Source organism: Panthera onca, chromosome E1 (assembly GCF_046562875.1).
Source record: "Panthera onca isolate mPanOnc1 chromosome E1, mPanOnc1 haplotype 2, whole genome shotgun sequence".
Taxonomy (NCBI): Eukaryota; Metazoa; Chordata; class Mammalia; order Carnivora; family Felidae; genus Panthera; species Panthera onca.
Window position 1 is genome coordinate 27,854,134 of NC_138352.1, and position 18,646 is coordinate 27,872,779.

The 18,646-nt window shown below is 64.3% G+C and overlaps 1 protein-coding gene across 2 annotated transcripts in view; it reads right to left on the reverse strand.

The window, feature by feature from the left end:
* Window positions 1–644: 644 nt before the first annotated feature.
* RAI1 (retinoic acid induced 1) overlaps window positions 645–18,646 on the reverse strand; it is a 121,294-nt gene continuing 103,292 nt past the window's right edge. For both annotated transcript variants that reach the window (XM_078437649.2, XM_060644996.3), the window contains 4 exons: window positions 11,540–17,093; window positions 7,294–7,387; window positions 2,640–2,689; window positions 645–2,153 (listed from right to left, as the gene is read on the reverse strand). In XM_078437649.2, the coding sequence (XP_078293775.2) occupies window positions 2,139–2,153; window positions 2,640–2,689; window positions 7,294–7,387; window positions 11,540–17,077 (5,697 nt within the window). In that variant the 5' untranslated portion in view covers window positions 17,078–17,093 and the 3' untranslated portion in view covers window positions 645–2,138. The remainder of the gene's footprint in view (window positions 2,154–2,639; window positions 2,690–7,293; window positions 7,388–11,539; window positions 17,094–18,646) is intronic.

An 18,646-nucleotide genomic window follows, 5' to 3' on the forward strand; every position in this document is an offset into this window, starting at 1 on the left:
CGGGTTTTGTTCTTTGGGGGCGGAAGGTGTGCGCTTTTGCTGATAGAAGAGCCAGAGGGGGTCCTTTGGGTCTCCCCTCCCCACCCGCTTCCTGCCCTAGACCCAGGCAAAGGTTTCCCACCCTTATCCGCCATTAGGGACTAAAGTTTCCCCTTCGATGTGGGAGGCCTGTGGGTATGACCTCTAGGCGACCTGGATCCCTCCAATTTGTGAGCCACACGTTTGGACTGTATCAACCCTTAATCCTTAAGAGCTGCTCTGGTTTCAGCTGCCCCTTCCCACCTCCTTACTTCTACCCCTATCAGCTCTCGGGTGACATGAGAGGACGCCATGTCCTTAAGGACCTACTGTGATAGGAACTACAGACTGGTATCCCTGTTTGGGGTGTGCGTCTCCCCTCCCCCACCCGTCCCCATTTCTCTGTCTCTTGCACTTGGGGGAGTTTTGCACCCCTATCGCAACCCAAGAGCCCGAGGCCGCCTGGAGTGTGGGTGCGTGGGCGGGTGCCCTCCCGGCAGAACGGGTCAGATCCTTGACTGTCATCCCTTTGTGCCCCACTGAGCCTTCCTCTCCGTCCCCACCCCCCACCTAAAGCCTGGCCCCCTCTCCCAGCGGAATCTGGTTAGAATCCACGGGCTGCAGACTTCCAAAACAATCGTTGTATCTTTATTGACTTTTTTTTTTTTCTGAATGCAATGACTGTTTTTTACTCTTAAGGAAAATAAACATCTTTTAGAAACAGCTCGATACACACAATCTTCAGTGTGAAGCAATATACTAATAAGAACACTAGTCGTCTTAACATTTACAGTCTTCATATATATTATATATATGTATATGTATACATATATATACACTATATAACGAGGCCAGATATAATACACACGTTTACCATTTTACAGTCATATGTACAGGAAGTTGCTAGGGCGGCCCCAGTCTGGGGGCTGCATCAGGCCTATCGAAGCGTGGACAGAGCTGAGGACACGGACGGACAGGCGGACGGACTGGCGGGGACTGGCTTGGGCCGGTGGTGGCTGCGCGGAGAAGGGGGGCGTCGCCGTAGCCCCCTTCCTGGCAAGGGCCCCGTGCTGAGGGACGCAGGACGCAGGGCGGCGGCGACACACGGGAGAAGCGAGCATGTTCCCAACATATATACATTCTATGTAACATATATATAGAGGGGTACACAGGTTTGTACACGAATCTAGCGCTGTCTCTGCTCCCGTGCCGAGTGGGCGCTGCTGTCCCTGGAGACGGGTGGTCGTGCAGAGGGACGATCACGCATTCGCCGGAGGTGCGCTCTGGTCACCACTCCTTTCCACTGCGTTCCCAGGTCGCGCTCCAGGGGTGGGGCAGAGGGCTGGAAAGGGGACGAACAGAAGCCAAAGGGGTGCCCCAGTCCCACCCACACCCGGGGAGCCCGCATCCCCTGAGCATGGGTCCCGGACTCCCCTGGCTCTGCCCAAACCGCACGAAAAGTTTTGGCCAAGGCTGGGTGGGTGGGAAGGGCTCTAGGACGCAATTCGAAAGGTTCCTTCCAAAGCCTCCGGCCTCCTCCCCCGCCGGCCTAGTCCTCTCCGGAAAGGTTTCGGCTCCCTCCCCACCCCACCCGGCCTCGGAGCCCGGAGCCGCCCTTGGCCACTTCCTGGGCCCTTTGGACCCCCACTCCCACCCCCAGGGCGCCCAGCTGCAAGCCGCGACCGGCTGCGGTGGCGGCAGCACCCACGTGGAATGTGTGCCACGTCGTCTTGGAACTACCAGGGGAGAAGCGTGTCCCCAGGCTAAAGGAGTCTCCAATCCCCGCCGGAACCTGGGTGCCTCAAGGAGTCTGGCCGCTCCACGGGCTCCCTCTCTCCAAGCCTGGCCCGGGGGGGGGGGGGGGGGGGGGGTGCGGGCGGGAACGCCCAGTGTTGTCTTGTTCCGGAAGCAGGCGGCTCCGGAACGTGTTTTCTTCCCAACCCGGGACCGCAAGTTTCAGCCCTAGGGGCCAGATCCAAGATCCGGAATCCGGATCAAGGATCGGCTCTGGACCCGCGCTGGGAGCAGCTCAAAGGCCCGGGGGCTGCGCAGGCGGCTCCTCTCCTTCGGCGGCGGGCGGGCAGGCGGGCTTCGGCGGCTTCTCCCGCCGTTGGGGTGGATTACAACGGCAGCCTCTGCAGGGGAAGAGACGCCAAAGCCCCCGTTACTGCCGGTGGCGGACCAGCGCCGGGAGCGAATTCCTCCCAGCCCCGCCCCTCCCCACGACCCCGCCCCCGCGTGAGGCTCCGCCCCTGCCCGCGCCGCCAGCGCCGGGCTCGAGTATCGTTGGAGGCAGCGGAGCCTCACCTTAGGCCCGAACTTTTCTCTCCCCGCACCCTGCCACCGTCACCTCCGTGCCCGTCGTCCCGTGCCCCTGTCTGCCCTTACTGGCCCCCACCTCGGACGGCCCCCTCCTTCAGGACCTGCCTCGTCAGAAGGCGGTCTGACTAGCGCGTGCCAACCTGCCCCAAAGGCTGCGGATAAACCAGGAATAATGAAGTTTTGGAGGCGGGCAGGTGGGGGCTGGGCCCTGCTGAGGGTCTCCAGGGCAAGGGGTGGGGAGAGGGAAGGGGCTCCCCTCCAGCCTGGACACCTTCCAGGGAAGGCCTGTGGTCACCTACCTTATGTTTGGGACACTTCAAAGAAAAGTTCTCTTCGATGAATATGCAACCTGCCACCAAAGAGAAGTTTGGGTGGTTAGGACGGCGGCAGGAGTCTCATCAGGGGGCCAGGCGGGGAGGGGGGCCCAGCGCCCACGAGACCCTAGGCTACAGGGCTTTTTGCGAAAAGCAAAGCAGCCCATGCTTGAAACCCTCCCGGTCTCCGAGACCCCATCACGACTGAGCTGAGGGGCCCTGTGTGCTTTTTGTTCTCCCGGAGCCCGCCCCGGAAGGCCCGCTTGTCACTCCGGAGGACTTCCTGACTCCCTCCCTATGGCAGATCCCCTATGCGTGGGTCTCTCCCCTGCCCCTGCCTCACTTCACTCGGCCACGCTTGTCACTTCCTCCTACTGGTCTAGGTGTCGGTTACTTGCTCACCAGCCACTGGCACCTGTGCCGCTCAGAGCAGACACTCAGGATACGGGCTTGTCCCTGTGGGGGCCTCGAGGGGGGAGGCAGACCTGAGTCTGGGGGCAAGGGGAAGACGGGACTGAGGTCTTGGGTCCGAGTGAATCCCAGCAGGCATCTGGGTGCCCTGGGCACTGCCCACCCTGGGGGAACAGAGAGGACGCTGAGCATGGCCAGTCCCTGATGCCCACCTCGGCCCAGGGGTGCACTCATAGCAAGCTGCCACTCCACTGCCTGATGCCACCTAGGGAGGCCCCGGCTTCTCCCCCAGGAGCCCCCAGTCACCACCCCCCTCGTCCCCTTCTGGGCTCACCCCCACCCCTACCCTGCCGGCCACTGCTCTGAACAAACCCCAAACCCATAAATAGCCGGAGGCCGGAGCTGGCCAAGCAAGGCCTCTCCTTCCAGCACATTCCTCCTGCTCACGCCGTGGCTCTGTGCCGTGGCATCACGGCAGCGTGGTGGCTGGTAGGCAGGGCGGGGAGGGCAGGTCTGCAGGCCTGAGAACAGGGCTGGGAACCCTCCAGGCCTGTGGCTGTCTCCCCTTTTTTTTTTCCGACCAACCGCTGCCAGAGCTGGGGAGCCTGAGACTGAAAACTGCCCACGAGGTTTGTGCACTCCAGGGCCAGCGGCTGGAGGCGGATCGTCAGTTTTTCCTCTTCTCTACGCTCCGACAGGCCAGACGCGGTGCCGGGACTGAACTCACACCTTCCAAAGAGCATTGAGCTAAAACGCCAGGCCTGCACATGTGAGGTCATCCCCGCCCCACATCCCACTTCGGGCCCTACAGGTTCCGGGTCTCTGGAAGCAGAGGGCAGGAGGTCACCACTTCCAAAACCAGCTTGCTCAGCTACGCCCCCGGCATCCACCCTGGACGTGTGGAGGGGAACCACAGGACAGGGCCAGGCCACCTCTCCTGGTGTCTGCACCTGGGGACCTGGGGACCCAGCTGACAAAGTGGCCCCGGGGCCTGAGTGTGGAAAGGCTCAGACAGACCCGTGGCTTGCTGGCTTCTGCCAGCGATTCTGAGTCACTTAGCCCCAATGAGGTGGTCCTTAATGGGGTGGAAGGGACAGGGCTAGTGAGCCAGGGCAGAACGGGACGGCCCTGATGCCCTACGGTCTGAGAGCGTGACCCAGACATCTGGAGAGCCCTACGGGCCCCCGCTTGGCAGGCCCAAGGGGTCGGGTAGGTGGAAGGTGCCAACAGAAGCCTGGGGCTCCTGTCTGCCAAACGCTGGATGGCCTCCCCAGCCTCCTCCCCTAGTTCCTCTGTCTCCCAAGCCTCCCGCTTGGTCAGGAGGGCCGTGACCAGCCCTCCCTGCCGCCCGGAGGCTCACTTGTTCTCCCAGCTTCTCTGGCTGCTGCTCCTCCAGTGCCCGGGGCTCCACCCGCTCTCCTCTGCCAGCTGCTAAGTGGCGGTGCCCGACCCCCCCCCCCCCCCCCCAGCGCCCTGACGAGCCCTGGGGCTGATGGCCAGCGAGCCTCTGTCCCGAGCCCAGCTGGGACAACTTCCCTTGTACGTCTGCTGACGCCTCAAATGCAGCCTGTCCAGAGGGAAGCAGCCCCGTGTGGCGGACGGACAGACCGCCGGAAGAGCTCCAGGCCCCCTCCCTGGGCCACTATCCTCTGCGCTGTGGCTCTGTCGCTCTTCTCTAGCAGAAGAGGAATCCATCCTGTGAATCTGGGCGGGCTGGGGGACTCGGTTTGGCCAACCGTGTGGTGCCGAGCCTGGCCTGCGGGGGCACGAGAGGCCACGCGACCGCAGCCACCCAAGTCAGTGGCGAGGAGGTCCGCCAGCCGGCGGGAGCGGCGGAGCCGGCCGGCTGACCACGCCCTCGGCACAGACCACCGGGGACTGGCGTTGAAGCCAGGAAGCCGGGCCTGGGAGAGCCGGTAGCCGACACACCTTCGGCACACCCCTGCCCTGCCCCAGACCTGTCCCCTCCAACGTGGGGTAGCTGGATGGCAGGCTCCACACCCCGTCGCCCCTCACCCTAAGGCCTGCACATTCAGTGCCAGCGAAGGCTCTGTCCCCATCAGCAGGTCTCGTCTCCCGCCGGGACAACCTCTGGCCCCCTCGGCTCTGGCTGAGCCAGTGTCTCATCTACCTGGCTTCCGGGGCCCCTTCCCGTGGCAAGCTCTGGGGCTCTACAGAGACCCCTATCATACGGGAAATCCTTCGAAGATTTCCTTTCGAGCGGAAGCGTATTGTGTCCGGCCTGGTATATACATCCCACCGCTAACCAGCTGCGGGGCACCTCCACTGACCTGGGGGGGCCGGGCTCCAGTGGCACCTTCTCCTGGAAGTCCTCCTGGATTCCACACACACCCCCCTCCCCCAGCTCAGACAGGGGGACTCTGTCCCAAGGGACACACTCTTCGCCCTTCCTGGTTGCCATAACTTTGGGCAGAGATCATGATTTTCCTGTCTGTCTCACTCAAACGGGAACCCCCAGGAGGTTCTGACGGTACTGGGGTGGGAGAGAGAACACAGGATGGGGAGCAAGACAGGCAAAGCAGTCGCATCCTGGTCTGTCCTGCTGTGTGGCCATGGGAAAGGCAGCCTGTCTGTAAAGATGCAACCCGGGAAAGCACAGGGGCCTGAGGCAAGGCCTGGCACCCAGTGGGTGCTAAGTTAATCACTGTAGAAGGAGGGGTGCAACTCGGGGTAGTTATCTATTACTGGGGTAAGGCCACGGGTCTGGTTAAGTGGCTGAGTCCACACTAAAATCTGGTTCCTGCTGCCCAGAGTAGGGCTGTGGAACCGGGAAGAAGCCCCACATCCCGCTCCAGCCGGCCCCCTCCCTGCACGGTGCGAGCACCTCAGCCCTCGCCAAGGAACTGTCATCACTCAGTCCTGCGGGTGCTCCCGGGGGTGGCTTAGCTGGGGCTGCTGCTGGCCGGGGACCAAGCGGGCAGGTGGGGGCGCAGGGAGTGGTCCCCGCGGCCCGGGGCAGAGCCAGCAGGCATTCAGGTGGGGAGGAGGGGGCTCCAGGTAATGGGAGGACCTACTGGGAGACACCTCTGCTCCGTCATCCATGAGGCAGAGTCATTGATAACTTCACCCGGGTTCCAGGCTAGAGGCGGGGGTGGGGTGGGGTGGGGCGCGGGGAGCAGGGGGAGGAGGCCGCCGTCCAGGGGACTGGCCCCAAACGGGACGAGGGCTGCACTTCCCTGGGTGGCGTTCATTACTTGGCTCACTGCTCCGAGCAGCCGCAGCAAAAAGGGATGATCCTAATCTCTGTTTTACAGATGGGGAGCCCACCTGCAGAGGCATCCACGAACCTGCCCAAGTCCACGCGGTAAGAATGCCACGGGGGTTTGAATCCAGGCCAGAGCTGCCTCTCAGTGACTACGGCTCCGCCATAAGCAGCCTCTCTCTTTGGATGAAATCGAAAGACTGTCTGTGAGCCTGGGTCTCCCTGCCTGCTCGATGAGGTTTGGGACTCCCGGATCTCTCCGGCCCATGCAGTCTGTCCTTCTGTGTGCCTGGGTCACGGTGGGTGCTCATAAACGCTCATGCGACAGATGAATGAGTAAGAGGAGAGAATGAGGTGGGTGAGGGTGCAGGGGAAGCCTGATCCTGTCTCCAGACCCCAGTGTCCCGCTGAAAACCTACAACCGTTGCCTGTAGCCAACGGGAGGGTTTTTTGTTTGTTTTTTTATAAGTAGGCTCCACGTGTGCAACGTGGGGCTGGAACGCACAACCCCGAAATCAAGGGACCTATGCTCCACTGACTGGGCCAGCCAGGCGCCCCCAATAGGAGTGTTTTGAACCCCATCTCCTCCTCCCTCACTTGGTGTTTGCTGAGGTCTGTACCTCCCATCTTTCTTTACCCAGTGAACTCCTATTCAGCCTTCAAAGACCCAGCCCCAGTACCCCTGTCTCTCTGAGGCCTGAGATCCTCCCCAGCCCCTACCACTCCTAAGCACTGATAGCTCCTGAGCTAGCCCTCCATCCTGTAATGCATGGCTCTGGGCATCCCTGGAGCAGGTGGCTCGGGACTGGTTCCTCTCTGTGGCCTTAGCATTGTCCATCATGGGTCCCAGGGGAGAGACAGCTGAGAAAATAAATTGCTGGGGCAGGAGAGGAGGGCAGCCAAGGCGTCAACTGGGGCAGGGTTCAAGGAGCGGGGTGCCCGGGTGCCCCTGGGCTGCTCAGGTGGGCCTCCAGGGCCTTCCTGTCCCCTTGGGCTGGCTCTTACCCGCATCGCTGGCACACGGGTAATGGTAGGTGTGGGTGCATCCCTTGTGACAGCACCCGATGGTGGCCCCGGCTTCTTGGCAGCTGGAACAGGTCTGGTGAGGAGAGAGGGAAGACGGGTGAGTCTAGGGCTTTATAGACAGGCTCTCCCACGGACCCCACGTCCTTTCCCCCAAAACGCTCCCTGGACATCGGTGGGAAGGAGGGTCAGTATGGGGCACAAGTGCCCCCAAGGGCGATTTTGTGGCAGAATTCCGAGCTGTGCCTTGGACGAGGGGACCCTCTTGGGGCAGGAAAACGTCTAATCTCGTGGATAAGTATCAGGGTCTAGGCATCACACAGACCTGGGTTCAAATCTCAGCTCCGCCATTCTGCCCCACGTGACCTCAGCCGCTAACTCAAACTCTCCGTGCCCCGTCTGTGCAGTGGGGACAGTGCCTCCCTTACGGGACAGTCGTGAAGATTAAATAAGAGACGCCGTGTGCCCAGCAGATGACAAGAACTCGTGAGGCCACTCACCCTACGGCTGTGGCTATCGGCCAGCACTGAGCAGGTTTGTGTGTGCGTCCTTACCCACTGGTTCCTCCCACCGGCCCTTCAGGCAGGTAACTTTCACAAACCCCATTTTCTAGATGGTGAAACTGAGGCTTCCGCTCCAGGCAAGAGTGAAGGCAAGAAGCATTGCTTTCTACCCAGAAAGACACTCTCCCGCCCTTCGATGGGCCACTCATCCTCGCCAGATCCCCGGAGAAGAGGACACAGCCAGTCCTGACATGCCGAGGTGATGTAAATCTCACGCGAGGCAGCACAGCGGCCAGCCCACTCTGCCCCACGCCCGGCCCACTTGTCTGAACAGGGACTTGGCCGGGATGGCTGGGCGATGCCAAGGAGGCGACGCAAAACGAGAAGCCTCACTATATGGGTTGGGGAGGGCAGCGCACAGGAGGGCAGCGCAGCTGTGGCAGGACTAAGCTGTGGTTGCTAAGCTACCGACAGGTGACGGCAGCTTACGATGTGCCCCATGTGCCTGGAAGCAGCCTCCCCATAACCTTATGTTGATATCCTCGTAATTCTACCCAGGTTACCAACGAGAGCTCAGAGAGACTGATTAAACTGCCTGAGGGCACACAGCCCCTAAGTCTCCGAGCCGGGCTTTGAGCCCAGCTGCCCGGCTGGAGCACAGGCTGGCGATCACCCCCCCATACTGTTCGAGGCAGGGGCTCCATGCCAGGTCCCTGGACTAAGACAGATCCCATCCCCAGCATCTGGGGGAGACTAGGAATGAGAGTCTTCTCCCACCTTCCTGGGGAAGATGCCCAGGAATGCTCCCTCTGGCATCAAGGTGGGAGCGGGGAGGTGCAGGGATGGGGGCTGGGTATATTCTGGAACATCAGGTTTTCATACAATGCCTTTAGACGCGCAGTTTCCTTGCGGTCAGGGCTGAGATCTCCTGGGACCGTGAGGCCCCAAATTCCCTCAATTTCTGGCCCACAAGGAGGGAATAAGGCAGGACTGGGGCCCAAACCAGGGCTGCGGCCTCAGGGCTTTTGTCGCTTACAGGACAACAGGCGCAAGAGCAGCCTCACGCTACCATGCCTGCACCGTGTCCCTCCCTCCCCCAATCCCGAGTGGCACTGCAGACGTGAAGAAATCAAGGGACAGAGGGACAGAGGCCTTGGGCCCTTCTGACCGTCACACCCAGGCTCTGATCCTCTGCTCCCCCGGCAGGGCTTGTGAACCTGACAAAGGCCTCCAGGCTGGTGGAGAGAGAACCCGAGGTCCCAGGGGGTGGGCATGGTAGGGCTCAGGGACAGCAAGCCGTGTGGGGGCTCTCGGGAGGGGACAGAGAAGAAACGGGGCTGCCCCCGAGGGGCCACACGGAAGTTCTGTCCCCCAGAGAGCAAAAGTGAGGCCAAGGTAGCAACAGGTGTGCCGGGGCCTGGAGCCCTGATGCACAGGGCCCCTACTGCGTGCTGGGGAGGGAAGACCACCCCCACAGCCCCGCAACCCTGCGGCCCTGCCAGCGGGGTTTGGCCTCCTGAGGTTCGCAGGGGCCAGTGACTTGCTGGAGTCACAGAACCTGCCCTCAGCAGAGCTGCGATTCGAACCCGGGTCTGCGTCTCTCTAAGGGAGTGTGCTGCCACTGAGCTGTCCAGGCAGCAAGAGGTCTTGGCGGGGACAGGAGGCCTAGGATGCCCGGGCTATGGGAGCAGGGGGCATGGAGCCGTGCCCCTCAGAAGTCCCAGAGCCCGCCCGTCTCTCCAGAGCGTTCTGTGGCACGGTCTGCTCCTCCGGCTGGGGGGGGGGGGGGGCGGGGAGGGCTGCCTTAATGATCCCCTCTGAGGCTCACAAGCCCTGGCCTGGCTGGACCATCTCTGGCTCGGCGGCCCTTCAGATCCCATCTGAGCTGCCTCCGGTGAGGGAGGGAGGTGCGGCCGGTGAACGGCAGGTGCCTGCTGCTATGTGTCCTTGCCGCGGCCCCGTCCCGACCTTCCTGGGGAGGCCCCCGGTGGTGCCAGGCTACCACGCCGTTTTTGGCGTAGGGCACAGCGGGCAGAGATGGGCCGACCGGGCTGACTTCCAGCTCCGGTACTCAACAGCCGCGGGACACCAGGAAGGCACGGCGCCGCTGTGACCCCGGCTTCCTCGTCGGCCCAACAGGACTCGCGTGCGGGTCCGCGAGGTGAGACCAGGGCGCCCGGAACAGGCCGGGGGCACGTGGGCAGCTTACCCACCACGATGGGTGCAGGTGGCTGGGAAAAGGCTGGACCAGGCCCCGGCTCAGAGAGGCAGCACAGGCAGGCCAGAGTCGCGGGGGGGTGGGTGGGCCGTGCATGCTGGAGGGGGGAGGCGGTGATCTGAGGGTATTACTTTTTAATGATGGGAGAGACTTGAGCCTATGTCAGACAGGTTGGGCAGGAGCCGGGAGCCAGTGACAGAGAGAGAGAGATAGAGAGAGAGAGAGAGAGAGAGAGAAGGAGACAGGGAGAGAGGAAGACAAAGTAGCAGATGTCCTGTTGGGAACTGGGGTTGCCTCAGTCAGGCTGGAAGCCTGGGCGTGGAGAGGTCTCTAACCATGCCCCCGGGGCTGTGTAAGGTCTGGTGCAGGAAAGGAGGGGAGGCTGAGGCCCTCGGGCACAGGGGCGGGTCCCAGTGGCTGGGGGTGGGGACCCCCAGCACAGGCAGTAGGAGGGGGGTGGGCCGAGTGGGGGAGGGGGAGGGCAAGAGCACAGGCCTCAGGAACAGAATGCTGGCCCCACCACCACGTCCCGGGCACATTCCGCCGACTGCCACCAGGCAGACCTGAGGGGGCTCCCAGATGCGCCCCCAGCTGCCTGCTCACTCCGGCCGCCCGCACCCCTCAGAAGGGAGCGTGAGGAGCAAGATCCCCCGGTAGCCGGACTGGCGGCATCACCTAGTGTGATGTGGCCCAGCCGCTATCACTGGGCCTAGCAGGGAGCAGAGGACGGTCGGCGGGCACGGAGGCCAGGCACGGCTCTGACAGCTTCACGGGCACGAACCCGCTCGGGCCCCACAGCCCCTCCGCGGCGGGGACCCACCCTGCCCGCGTTAGAGAGGAGGACACGGAGGCACAGAGGGGCTGAGCCCCACGCCCAGAGTCACACGGTGCGTGACGGGCAGTGCCGGGGTCTGAACCGAAAAGCCAGCCTGCGTTCTTGCTCAGGGACCTCAGTGACGGTTCCTCAAGGAGCATTTTGTGACTGTTTCACGAGAGGTTCCCAGACCACCCGGCCCTCGGAGGGGGACGCATCCCAAATACCTCCCGAGAGGCTCTTTCCCTCGGCCTGTGCTCCACCTCAGAGGCCAAGGAGACACGTACTGGAAGGGGGGGGCCCTGCTTTTTTTAGGCTGCCCGGATGTTCAATTCTGGGAGGCTGCCTGTTTTGGGGGGGGGGGTCTTGGCGTGTCAGCTCATGGCACCAGACGGGGCCAGGTGGACTGGGGGTTGGGGGTGGGCGACCGGAGCCCGACGGTGGGTGTCAGGTGTGTGTATGGGGGACGGGCCGGGTGCTGAGGGGCTGAAGCTGCAAGTCCTGGACAGGGGTGGGCGAGCCCGCGCTGCCTCCATTCGACTCCACCCCCGAGCGCCTGACGCGTGAGTCTGTGATCGTGGGTGTGTTTGGCCCAAACCGTGGCACCGGAGAGATGAGGGGGGATTCCCAACTGCCTGCCTGCCTGAGCTGCGGACCCTGAGCTCCCCCACCGCAACTGGGCTGGCCTCTTACCATGTCCACGGCCACCTTCATGGCCTCCTGCAGCCCAAAGAGCTTCCCGGCTACCAGGTAGACCCCGCCCGTCCACACGGCGCAGGCCTCGTGCACCCAGTGCTCCTGGGTGTCCCCGCCAGGCTCTGCCGGCGGCTCCTTGCTGCAGTCATGCTTGCGGCTCTTGTCAGCTGGGGCCACCTCCTCGCCCCCATCCCCCCGACCGTCGCAGCAGTAACAGCTCTGCAGCCGCCGGGACAGGCCCCGGGCGCTGGTGCGCAGGGAGCCCTGCTTGGCGGCATCGGCCGGGCCGTCGGGCCTCGGGGCTTTTCCAGGGGCGGCGGCGGCGGCGGCGGCACATTCAAGGTCTTTGAGTGTTCTCTCGAGGGGCGGCGAGGCCTCCCCACAGGTGCCCTCCGGCCGCACCTTCTCCTTGAGTTTTGGCTTCTTTTTGGGGAGGCAGTGTTCGGGGTAGTAGGGCCCACAGAGGTCCCCGAGGTCCTTGAAGTTGGCCGGGTTTTGGCAGAGGCAGCAAACAAGGCAAGAGGTACTCAGGGCCTTGGAAACCACGGGCCCCAGATGCATGGTGGAGGACAGGGGCAGGGAGGGGCGTGGCTGCAGGACAGAGCCTCCGGGGAGCGTGGCCAGGGAGGCCCCGGTCGCATCCAAGGAGAAGGAGCACGAGGATGAGGAAGAGGAGGCAGAGGAGGAAGGCTTCCTGTGGGGCTTGGGCTCCTCCCCCGGGGAGTTGACGACAGTGCATATGGTGGTGAACGCGTCTCTCTTCTCCACCCGCACAAAGGGCGAGAAGGCCGGGGTGCGGCTGTCTGCTCGAAGCCGCTTGCAGGAGGAAATGTACTTGAGGCGGATTTCAGGCTCTGTGGGATCCAGGGGCAGCACCTGCTGCTGCCGCCGCCGCTTGGCGCGCCCCTTACAGGGGGAGGAGGTGGTGTTCTTGGCCCGGCCCCGAGTGAGGCGCTTGCGCTTGGAATAGCTGGCGTAGTTGGCATGGCCCGGCTGCTTCTGCGCCCTTGTCTGGGGCTGGCAGGGCCGGCCCTCAGGGGACTGGGAGGCCAGGCCCAGCTCCTCTGTCTTTGGCTTCTTGCCTCCTCCACCAGAGCTGTCCTCACCGCCCCCCTGAGTGCCATTGGCCCTGTCTCGGGGAGTCAGGAGCAGAGCCGGGCCTAGGTGGGGCCGCTTCTCCAGGGGACCTTTAGGGAGTCCGAGGGCTCCGGCCCTGCCTTTCCGGCTTCTCTTCTTAGGCGCCAGGGCAGTCCCCCCGGGCAACAGGGCCTCCGGGGACGTGAAGGCCTCAGTTTTGAAACAGTCAGTCGAGGACAGTTTCTTACTGTTCAGGAGTTTGCCTTTTAAGGATCTGTTGGTTGGATTTCTGCATAACGGGTCGGCCCCCAAAGCTGCTGGGAGCTTCTGCCCGGTGCCCACATTTAAGAGACCTTCGCCTGCCCCAACTGGGCTGCCCCCGGCGCTCTTGAGCCCTCGGTCCTTCTCAGGGAGAGATGGGCTCAGAGGATTACCAGGAGGGGCCCCCGGCGTTTTGCACGCAAACTTTTTCAGGCTGGGCGAGGTGATCTTCTGCACGATGGCCTCCAACTTCAGGCCCCGGCCCTTCCGGGGCGGCAGCACCTTGGTCTTCATGGCCCCCTGGAAGGCCGCCCGAGAGGCGAGCTTCAGGCAGGCATCCGGGGTCTCCGGGGGCGGGGGCTTCACGGCGGGCTCACCGTTGCCCTTGGTGGGCTTGGCCTTCTTGGGGGAAGACATCCTCTTGAAGAGGGTGGAGGAGTCCTCGGCTCCCTCCTCCTTCACGTCCCCCCCACCGCCGCTACGCAAAACCAGGTTCCGCTTCTTGGTGGGGACAGGCGCCATGAAGGCTGACTTCCTTTTGAGTGAGTGGAGGGGCCGATCGGAGAGCTTGCTGCCTGCCCCGGGCTTGGGGACCCTCGCCCGCTGGCTGGCCCTGCCCTCCTTCTGGGGGCTGCCGGCGACCTTGAACGTGGCGGGCAGGTGGTTGTTGGCGAGGAGCTTCTTGGTGGCACGGCAGTTGGGGAGCCGGCTCTCTGAGGGCCGCCGTCTCTTGGAGTGGAACACTTCCTGGGTTTTCGTGCGGGACCGCAGGATCATGGAGCGCTGGTCCTTGCCCGGGGTGCCGGGCGAGTCTGTTTCCTTGGTCTTGGAGCCCATGGGGCTGCTGTCGGAGGCCACGGGCAGGGCGGCCGGGTTACTGGGGCTGGATGCCGCCTTGGGTGACGGCTTGCCCACCCGCTTGCCAGACTTGAAGGCGGCTCGCTGCTTGCCCCCCAGTTTGTCTGGGGGCGCGGGGGTGGTGGTGAGGCCCGGGGGTCCAGGTGTGCGGGGCTCACTCAGGGCCGTGAAGGAGCGTGTGCACATCCTGGGGAGCCCTTCTGAGGCCCCCCGACCCGGGGCTCCTGCTCCTTCCATCTGTCCCTGGGGGGGCCCCGTGCAGGATTCGGGGAGCAGGAGGTCTTTGGGCAGCACAGGTGCCCTGCACGGGGAGTCCTCGGCCTCGGGCAGCCCCCGGTGCACCCGCCGGCTCCGTAAACTTTTGCCGCGCGGCACAGGCTCTTTCTTGGCAATGGGAGCCTCGGGCACAGCGGGCTTGTTCGGCTTCTGGGCCAGGGAGGCGTCCGGGGCCAGGGTGGCGGAGTCCCCTGGAGCCAGCGCCCTGTCGGGTCCTTCTTCGCCTGGCTTCATGTGGGACAGGGAGGACTCGAACCAACTCTGGACCTTCGACTCCGCGCCCACGGTGGGGCCCAGCAAAATGACAGACTCCCCGGAGAGGTGGCACGGGGAGCCCCAGCCGGCCTTGGTGTCCAGCACCCCCTCCACCTCCTCCTTGGTGCACATCAGCGGGGCCTTTGGCGACAGCGGGTCCTGCATGCCGGGCCTCTGCTCGGGGCTGCCCAGGAGCTCACACAGGGAGGAGTACTCCTCCTCGGCCTCCAGGTCGTCTTTCCTCCCGGTGGGTGGCAGCAGGGGGAGGTCCCCGAAGTCGGCCGCTGAGCAGCAGTGCCGGCCCTCCTCCAGCCACCTGTCGGCCTTGCCCACCTCGGGGCACTGCAGCAGCCCGCCCACCTCCTCCTTCACCCCACCCGCCTCCTCCTGCTCGGAGTCCCGAGGCACCGTGGCCTTCTCCCTGGGGGGCTCCTCCTCCTGGAAGACCGGGCAGGCCGAAGCCTCGTGGGCGTTCTCCTTGCCCGCGCCATCCGAGGCCTTCCCGCCCTGCTCCAGGCCCTTGGTGAGCTCACTGGGGTGGAGGCCCCACCGGGGACAGGCGTCCCCCAGGTTTTCCTCGGGCCAGGCAAAGGGGTTGGCGCCGTCCGCGGAGCCGGCGGCGGTCGTGTCCGGGAAGCAGTCAAAAGCCGCGGCGGCAGGGTCCGACACCGCGGCCCCCAGGGTGGGCTTGCTGCTGAAGGAGAGGGGACCGGCCGTCTTCTTGGGGTCAGGGGTGGCGAAGCCCACAGAGGGATCTTCAAACAGCCCCGGGCTGAAGTCCTTGGCGCTGCCACCCTTGTCCAGCTGCAAGGACTCGGGCAGGGCCTCCGGCTCCCCTGGCCGCGGCCACGCGTTCTTGGCCACGGAGTCCAGGCAGGCGCTGTGGTTCTCCAGCGAGAAGGGGGGCTTGCCGGCGTCCTTGGCCAGGCCGGGCGGCTCGGCCCAGGCCTTGTCGGCCTTCTCGCCGATGGCCTCCTGCAGCCCCAGGATCTCGGACGCCAGGTCCTCCTGCGCCAGGGCGCTGAGCAGCAGCCGCGGGCAGTCCCGCTCGCCCGCCACGAACTTGGAGAAGCTGTCGAGCGGCAGGCTGCTGTGCAGACTCTGGAAGGAGTCGTCGGACTTGGTGGACATGTCGTCGGGCGACGTCACGGAGCAGGTGGACACGGACTCGGGCTTGGCCTTCGAGTTGCTGTTGACCCTGGCGGGGCTGCCCCGGGCCTGGCTGCAGTAGAGGAAGCTGCGCTCCAGCGGATCCTCGGAGCCGCTCAGGTAGTCGGCCTCGGGCGGCTCGGCGTGCGTGGACTGCGGCGTGCTGCTCAGCGGCTCGGACAGCGGCGTGCCCGCCGGCTCGGCCGAGTAGCCGCTGCCCTCGGGGCTGCAGTGCTGGCTCTTGTGCTGTTCCGGGGTCCTGGACACCAGGTTCTTGACGCCCTTCTTCTGCGGCACGGCCGCCTTGGAGAGCAGCAGCTGCTGGACCGTGTTGGAGATGTTCTCCACCTGCGAGGTCAGGGCCGTGAGGCTCTGCAGGCTGAGATCCGACAGCAGGTTCTCAGGCAGCTTGTCCTTCTGCAGCGGCTTGCAGTTGCCAGCCTGGGCGTCCACCGAGCCGGCGGCGTCGGTCGGGGAGGGGTTGAGCAGGGGCATGAAGTGGCTGTGGTCGGCGATGCCGGCGGGGAAGGCCCCGGTGCCGAGCGCCTGCTGGTTGTAGGGGAAGTTCTCCAGGTTGGGCATCAGGGGCGACGGGGTGGAGCTGTAGGAGGGGGAGCGGCCCACGGAGCGAGCGGGCGAGTGGCCAGAGCTGGGGCTGAAGGTCTGATAGTACTGCTCCGGAGTCCTGACGGCCGCGTCCGGCTGGCAGTAGCCAGGGCCTTGCTGCCCGTAGTGTTGGTACTTGGCGAGGTTTTGGTAGTGGAGGGTTTCCTGGGCGTGGTGCCGGCTCTGAAGGGCCTGCTGCTGCTGCTGCTGCTGCTGCTGCTGCTGCTTCTGTTGGTCGTAGCTGAGGCGGCCGGACTGGTAGGCGTGAAGGTTCTGGACCCGCTGCCCCGGGGCCAGGCTGGCGGTGGCGGTCAGCGGCCTGTCGTGGGGCTGGGCGGACGGTGCGGTGCAGCTCTTGTAGGAGTGGGCGCCCTGCCCGCCGCCGCCGCCCTGGCCCGGGGAGGAGTAGGTGGAGGAGGCGGGGAAGGACTGCGTGTGCTGGGGGAAGTGGCCGCCCTGGGGGAAGGGCAGAGGTGAGGCCATGTCGTTCTGCAGCTTCTGCCTTTGGAGTTTGGGGTACGCCAGGGGCTGCTGGGGCTGCGGCAGCTGCTGCTGGACGTGCAGGGAGTGAGTCCGAAAGGGCAGCTGGGCGCCCTGCTCTGGGTACTGCCTGCCGGGGGGCACCGCGGCCTTTTTCATCAAGTTGTCCTCATATTTGCCCACCCCCCCTGGCAGGGGCTGCGGCTGGGGGGGCGGCGGCTGGGGGGCCCCCCAAGCCTGCAGGCTCTCCTCACCCGAGTAGCGGCCGGGGTACGGGCTGCTGTCCTGCACGCTGTAGCCCGAGAAGGCCGGCCTGCCCTGCAGGGACTGCTGGGAGGGGAGCCCCTTGCTGCCCCGCGCGGTGGCCGCGGCGGCGGCCGAGCCTGCGCCGCCCTCGTAGCCCGGGTACGGCTGCGGGTTATAATAGTCCTTGGCCAGCAGCCGCTGCCGGTCACAGCTCAGCCCGGCCTGGCTCGGCTGTCTGTAATTCTCCAGGCGAGATGTCTCCTGTGAGGTCTGCTGGTAGTTCTGTTGTTTGCCATGGAAACCACACCTTTCTCGAAAAGACTGCATGACTCGGGCTGGTTATCTGTGAAAAGAGAAAGGGAGAGAGGGAGGGGGGGCGGGGAGGGGGGGGGAAGGGAGAGCGATTCAGACGGGCCATTTCCCTTCCCCTCAGAACGCCTGCCTCCCACCCCTCTCCCGCCCTGCCCTCTCCCCGCAGCTCTTAACGGTCTCCCCTTTGCCTGAGCCTCCCCACCAGCTGTGCACATATTGACAACTTCTGTGTCAGGGAGGTGTGCTCTGTAATTCCCGCTCCAACATCGCCCGCTGCCAGCTGAGCCTTGCCAAGGATGGCCACCGCTGCGGGAGGCGCCACCCCACCCTGCTCCCAGCCAGCTCCTCCCCTCCACGCCCCCCACCCCCAGCACTCCCCTGCTGGCGTAAGTAAAATCGTTTAGCAGAGCAATCCCACTCCCCTGTCCCCCACCCCCCCCCCACCCCCCCGCCCGGGGCCGCCTGGGTCCTGCAATCCAGTCCCAGCGCGGCAGTGTTCAAGCGTGACCCAGCCATGCAGGGACCAAGGAAGGTTTGCCCCTGCCCAGAGAAGCTACTCACCAAGGCCTGTGGAGAGAGAGAGCGAGAGCGCGCGCGCACACACACACACACACACACACACACACGCACGCACACACACACACAGACGCACAGAGGCGCGCGCACAGCCCGCACGCGCGTGCACACACACACCTCCTCTATCACTGCCATGCCATCTGGAATCTGTCTGTTCCTTCTAGCAGACGTCGATTAGGGGCTGTGGAGCCATTGTAGGCATAAAACGTCCCCTTCCCTGACTCCCAGTAACGCAGGACAGCGGCACCTGCCTCCTGTTTTTGATATCATAGGTGCGTAAACAGATTACGTGGCCCAGAGTGAGGGAGTGCATGCTAATGGGGGACACAGCCGCAGTCCCTTGGCCACGGAGGAGCGCCCCACAGCTGGGTATGACGCAGCCCCAGCCCTCCTGGTCGGCCCCTCCCGTCTCCAACTCTACAGGGTCAGGATCAGGGCACACCAGGCCAAGAGCCCATCTGGTTACTATTTTAGGGACTCGCGCCCCTGGTGAGGTCTAACCAGCCCCAAAGCAGGATCTTGGATCAGGAAATGACCCCGGAGAAGGAGTGGGCCCTTCAGGGCAGGGCAACCGGAGTCACAAACACAGGCTGGCCCAAAGCATCCAGGCTAACGGTCCCCCTAACTGACCGGGGGCCGGGTCACCCCAGCAGACCCTCAAAGGAGGGAGGGATGGAGACAGGAGCGAGGAACGTTGCAGGCTCAAGAGAAATCACATCAAGGAGTCCGGCGTTCAGCCAGAGGCCCAGGGGCGTCAGGATTTAACCCACAACTGTGCCGCTGGTGGGTGAGCCAAGAGGCAGACAGAAAGGCCCAGGCCCCCACAGGGGCACCAGGGACTTTCCAGTTCCCAGCCGTTCATTCCCAACACCGAAAGAGGAAGGGGTGGCCTGCCGGGGGCCACAGGCTCCCAGAGTTATAGGAGGGACCAGAAATGAAAAAGAGACACAGAGGAGAGATAGACGGACGGACGGATGGATGTGCGCAGATGTGAGAACGAGGAGAGAG